Source organism: Bacillus rossius, chromosome 11 (genome assembly GCF_032445375.1).
Source record: "Bacillus rossius redtenbacheri isolate Brsri chromosome 11, Brsri_v3, whole genome shotgun sequence".
NCBI lineage: Eukaryota > Metazoa > Arthropoda > Insecta > Phasmatodea > Bacillidae > Bacillus > Bacillus rossius.
In genome coordinates this window covers 14,026,875-14,032,874 of record NC_086338.1, presented here as the reverse complement: position 1 = coordinate 14,032,874, position 6,000 = coordinate 14,026,875, and the positions used below count along the sequence as shown (strand labels likewise).

At 36.2% G+C, this 6,000-nt stretch overlaps 1 protein-coding gene across 3 annotated transcripts in view; it reads right to left on the bottom strand.

Annotated features, from left to right (window-relative positions):
* Nucleotides 1-1,227: 1,227 nt before the first annotated feature.
* Nucleotides 1,228-6,000, bottom strand: part of LOC134536664 (uncharacterized) — a 59,153-nt gene continuing 54,380 nt past the window's right edge. For all 3 annotated transcript variants that reach the window (XM_063376492.1, XM_063376490.1, XM_063376491.1), the window contains one exon: nt 1,228-1,653. In XM_063376492.1, coding sequence (XP_063232562.1) covers nt 1,646-1,653 — 8 coding nt within the window. In that variant the 3' untranslated portion in view covers nt 1,228-1,645. The remainder of the gene's footprint in view (nt 1,654-6,000) is intronic.

Below are 6,000 nucleotides of genomic sequence, written 5' to 3'. Positions count from 1 at the left end.
ATTTTGTGTCACATAAAGTATTAAAAGAACATTTACGTAAAAATAGGAAAGAATATCAAATGCTTAGCAGCATATAGTGTAAACAAACCCCACAGATATTATGACAGGATACAGATGAAGCATTAGCCGTCAGACGTGAATTATCCCCCCCCCCCCCCCCCCCATTTTTTTTAATGATCTTCACATACAAATATGGCAGACATTTGTTTATATTTGTATCAGTTGTTTTAGTGTGCTTTTATAAATGACTAGTTAAGCTGTTTAGAAGAAAATTAATTCAAAATATTAGTGGTTATATGCCCCCCCTCCACACACACACATGTATATGCATGTACAGTAATGGTTGCAATACGTTATTTTGGGTGATGCAAGATGGATCTTACAACACCTGAAACTAAAAACCACAGGAGAAGTGATGCATGTTGAGAATGATAATGTAATTGTCCGAACCCCCTGTTGAAATAAGTGTTTTGAATACACAAATTATAATTTTATTAATTTGTTCCTCCCCCACTTTCCTGAAAAAAATTCCTGGATCTGCCACTTTGCACATGGTCATCTGAAAGTACATACCTACACTCATGTGCAAACAATTCCCTGTATCCAAAACACTTACAAAAAAAAACCTGGTTTGGAGACAGCAATGTAGCATGCATAGAAAGGAAAAAAAGATAACTTACTAGTGTATTTTTAAGCTAATGTATAGTACTACAGATATAGTACTACAGTAGATATGTACATGACGGGCAAGCTATGAAAAAGGTCTAAGGTGCAACTGAGGAGTTTGCATTGAGTTTCTTCCTCAGATTGATGTTGGTTACCATCTGAATCATCCCTGAAAGGTTGTAACATCAACCCCAAAACAGTCAAAGTATATATTAACTCATAGCAATTAGTATCATACCATCATGAAAAGTACTAAAAATAAGGGATTTAAAAATAAATCTTTTAGCATTTTTCATCTAAAATTTACCATTTTGTAGCAATTTGGAATTTAAAATAATCAATTTATAGCATACTTCAGCACATGTATTTTTCAAAAGTTTGATTAAATTGTAACGGAGAAACAGTTTGTAAAAATTATGGCTCCTTGTAAACTAATTTAAATTTGTGTAAATTTAATGTCTTGTTATTTAGCATATTATAACCGTTAACTGAACATTTGGCATCTATATGCATTTAGAGCTATTGCTATTTAAGTTCATTTTTGATTACAAGAAAAGAAAGTTTAAAAGAAAATATACTAACATATCTTTATTGAACATATTTGTAACCAGAAAATATTGTCACTGAAAAAAGAGCTACTCTTTTCTGTCAAGTGTCTGTATTAAAATGTACAGAATCTTGAAGTGAACAAATATTCAAAGTCTGGACACATTTTACCAAACCGATGAAGTGTCAAATTTCTATGTCCTGCAGCAATTACCTAATCTAAATAACAGTTTGAATAACTTCAATTCATGTGAGAAGAAAATAACTTCTCTGAGGTGCACCGAACCCTCGAATACCAATGTGCACAGCACTGTACTCATTTCTTCGACAAACAAACCACACAGATTTAACACCATAATATCACAATCACACAAATAACCATGATGAGACGGGCGAGGAACACAGTTTCACAGCATGCTGTTGGCACCCGTGTTCACCAATCTGTAAATGCAACAAACACCTGGTTAGTAATGTACACCGCCACCTTAGATAACATATTTACGTACTTTATTCTAGGGAACACCTTTTCTTTGATTTCTGAGTTTAGAAAATTTTGTTGATGGTATCTTACATATGACAAATTTATTTGATTTCAAGTTGCATGTATTTATTGAGCTATGAGGTATCTATTGCTAACAATATTTATGACTACATTAGCAGGCCAACTAATCAATGTGTTTGTGTGAGCACAAATAGAGTTGATAACTCAGCCAGATGGTAATTCAGGATGTGTCACAAAAAACATGGGCAGAAAGTCAACTGTTAAGTTAAAATGTTGATGTCACTAGCACATAATGTGAGGCTGGTGTTTACTTCAGAAACACACTGAGCACTGGACATTTCAAGGAATAACCTCTCCTTACGTAAGGTTAAAGAAGATAAATACCTAAATGATGAGTTGACCAGGAAAGTCTGAGCACAAAACCTGCTGGACAGAACTGTGGAATTAGCAAACTACTTGGAAGAACTAGTGCATCATAGTTAACTTTCACTTTTTTTAAAAAATAATAATAATAATAATAAAACTCTCTTAGTTATGTTAGTTAAACTGAATATCATCTTACATTTGTAACAACTTAAAAAAAAAAGAAGATAGAAACTTTAGGATCACAAGACGGATGAATCTTAGAATTCACTCGCCAGTCAAAGTAGGTAATAGTAATACTGTAGTAATAGTAATACTGTTCAATTTTCATGGTTTTGAAGTAACTGTGCCAATAAATTACTGCATTATTTGAAGTAGCGCTGTCATCAATTCAGAGTAATGCTCATTTTCAGCTACGTGAATTATTCATTTTCATGTATGCACGACGACAACGGCACTAGGGTAACATTAAACATGACGCAATGAATATTAAATATTACTAATTAACAAACAATGGTCTATACTTTTTCCTTAATAGCTATTTACTTTATTTACTGACTGTTTACTTTAGCTTAATTAACATAGTACAGTGGTTTATACTCAAAAAATATCTCCAAAGCCCAAGTGTTCAGCCACTGTTTAAATCACGCCAGACCACAAGTCAGCAGCAGCTCTGATGAGAAAGGCCAGAAGCTGTCAAGAGCTGGTTTATCTCGCACCTACCAGGTTTTGCTCGTGCAAGTCACATGGTTAGCCATTTAATTCAGACATGAATGTCAGCATCAGGAATTATGTTAACAGGTTAAATAACCATTCTTGTTCATAGAAAACATTAAGTTTATTATTTTAAGTATGTTTATTTTCTAAATGTAACTCAAACATTTATTTCAATATAAATTTAAATGTACCTATTTGACTAATGACCTCCCATTTCCTGATGTGAAATGATATTCGTTAGTAGTTCCTGAGCGTACCAGGTACCAACTAGCCTAAATCAGTGAACCATGTGGGCCAGTTCACAAGTTGAGCAGAGACTTGTCTCTGGGCATGACGTCACCTCATGGCTGGTATTAGTGATTTGTGTCAAAAAAAGCGGCAATTCTGATTCTCAGGTTCAAAAACAATAAAGAAACTCATTTGATAGCAATTACTACCTTAAAGTTGTACACCGTACTAAACAGGCAAACAACTGTGCAGCAGCACACCAATATGGGTGATGTGAGAACAATGTGTGGTGGTGAAGGATATAGTAGATAAATGAGCAGGTGTACAGGATCATTGAGAATGATTGCTGAGATTTTCAACTGTTTTTTTAAAGAAATAAGTATTTAATTAATATACATGTGGGACATCTCTAATATTAATATTGCTTAAATTTTGAGATGCAGCTTAGTACAATTAGAGATAAAAACAATTTTTAAATCTGGTGATTTCTAGATTGTGTTTTATGCCTTATGGCCACACATAAACTTTCCTTGTTCTGTAGGGATATGTTAAAAAGAGTTTGTACGCTAAGAACAAAATGAAAATCCAGCTCCTTAAAAAGAGGGCTGCAGCAATTGCAACTGTAACTGTGGACATAATTCAGAAGATGTGGCAGGAGATTGAATACTATCTATACATCACCAGAGCTACAAATTGTTCTGTTACAGCATTGTTCATTAATCAAAACAAAGCAGATAAAAGTTAATCACGCTAAATACTACCATTTCTGTTACTTTGTGGCAGTGTAGGTAAATCAGATTAAATACATAAATAATACCATTAACATTATATAATGCTGTAACGGTGGATCTTTTGGTTTCACAAGGACATGAGGAATGAACAGAAACAAGGTGTGATTCCGTCTGAATATAATTACTCCATATTTATTTAAGGAAACTTATAACAGATATTAAAATGTGTTAAAATACAATTTCAATTACGTAATTAAAGAGCTCTCTGATATGTTAAAAAAAATATGGGCCGGCCCTAAATTAGATTATTAAAGGTTTCCATTAAACATAAATAAACAAATAAAGAAATACGAGTCTCAAACAATCCCACTTTAAATTCTTGAAGTTCAGAATGAAAGTTTTATATAATTCTTATTTCTTCGAACGTAGTAATTTAAAGGTGATTCCAAAAAGTTCAAACATACTGTAGGACCGAAGTTCGGTGGCTCGCTGCCCGGAGTTCAGCAGTTAACATGTTGCCAGGGCGCCTGTTTGTTGAAGAGGAAGAGCGTGAAATTGCTAAGACTACATCAGGCTCTTGGACCCTGTCTGTGAACAGTCTGAATCAAACATGATCAGAACTAGTACACAGACAGTTAGCAAACTGGGCAGAAAATGCCCGCAAAAAGATAAGGGGAAGTCGGGAAATAAATCTGATAGTAACTCACCAGACAGGGAAGTTGCCGTCTAGCTTCTGAAGCGTAGCAAGTCCGTATCTGAAGACCGCGGATACGCGGCAGGCGCGGACGTTTCCATCATTTCAAAAAAATTACTTAAAAAAAATAACTACCATACTGTGTACTGTACAGACGGACTAAACTACTTCAAGAAATAAAAGGGATAGCATCCCTTGTCTAATCGACTACATCGTCGGTTACGGCCGGACAGAAGTCTAGTGGTACGTCTTGCTGATCCGCCGATCATCTCAAACAGTCCGTCTGGAATCGCGATGCGAAGCGGAAGGGCCACATCTCGTAATTAAAAGGTAATGCTCAAACAAAAGTTGGTGGGGGAGACTGGGGAGACTGAGGCGTCCGGACCGAAAGGTTCCGAAGTTCTCCGAGTGGGAATCACAAAAAAACTCTTTGACTTCGATATCTCGGAGTTGGTAGCACTGGCCGATTTTAGCACTACCTGTTGAGGGGTGTCTGAAACAAATAGGGATCGACTCGCCCGAGACGTTTGCTAAAGCCTGGGGCTAATGGCGCAGTCGGTGCTGCTCTCTGACGGCCTACAGGGGAAAGAAAGAGGAAGGTTGGCAATGTCGCCACCAGGTGTCGCGGGCGTTAGCTCCACGAACTGGCGACAAGAGAAGAAGTTACTATCTCTGCCGCTAGATGTCGTGTGTGGTCCATATTTGCACATATTTTTTCTGTGGCAAATCGTCCTTGGTCGGCCACTGCCTGGCAGGGTTCACATCAGGGCAATGATCCTGGGCTAAATTCTGAGAACTAAGGTGGGAACTGGGGGGTGAGGGTGGACAAAAAACGCAACGAGGCTGGGAACGAGCGTCCTAACGTGACTTTCTAGGAGTGAACCTAAGACATATGCGTGACGGTAAGCGCTGTTCTAAGCTTGTCTCTGAGAAAGGGTAACAACTCGTCCTGAGCTGTTGTGCGCAAATTTAGTCATGCAGGGAAATAATGTTACAGGCCGGGAACGTGACTGCAAGTGGGTGAAATATCAACCGGACTGCTAACAACGTCTTAGACTTGCAAAAGATCAGATTGGTCCCTGAGAAAAGGTGCCTCAGGCTACTGCAGCAAAGTTTAACTATGTAGAGTACACCAGCCTAACAAAGTGTAAATCACCCAATAGTAACCAAATTATATTGAAAATAAAATTTCCAACAATAATTAAAATTATAATAAAAATTAAAAAAAAAATTGCTGAAATACCTCATTTCCGGCACAGTTCTCATATCAAAGTGTACTAAGCTAAGACTAAAACTTTTAACTTGTTGAGTTGAGTGTATAGTTTTTTTTTACATATAAATCACATGTTATTTCTTTCTGAAACCTTAGTATAGTATTTAATGACAGTCTATGTGTAAATCTGAAAGAGACATCCAAAATAAATGTTTCAATAATAAATAAAAAAATACACAAAAAAATAAAAATTTGCATTTAGTCATTGTTTTCATGAAGCAGAGTACCTAAATATTAGATAGAGAAACCTAGCTTGAATTTCAAGGGAAAAGTACTTCCT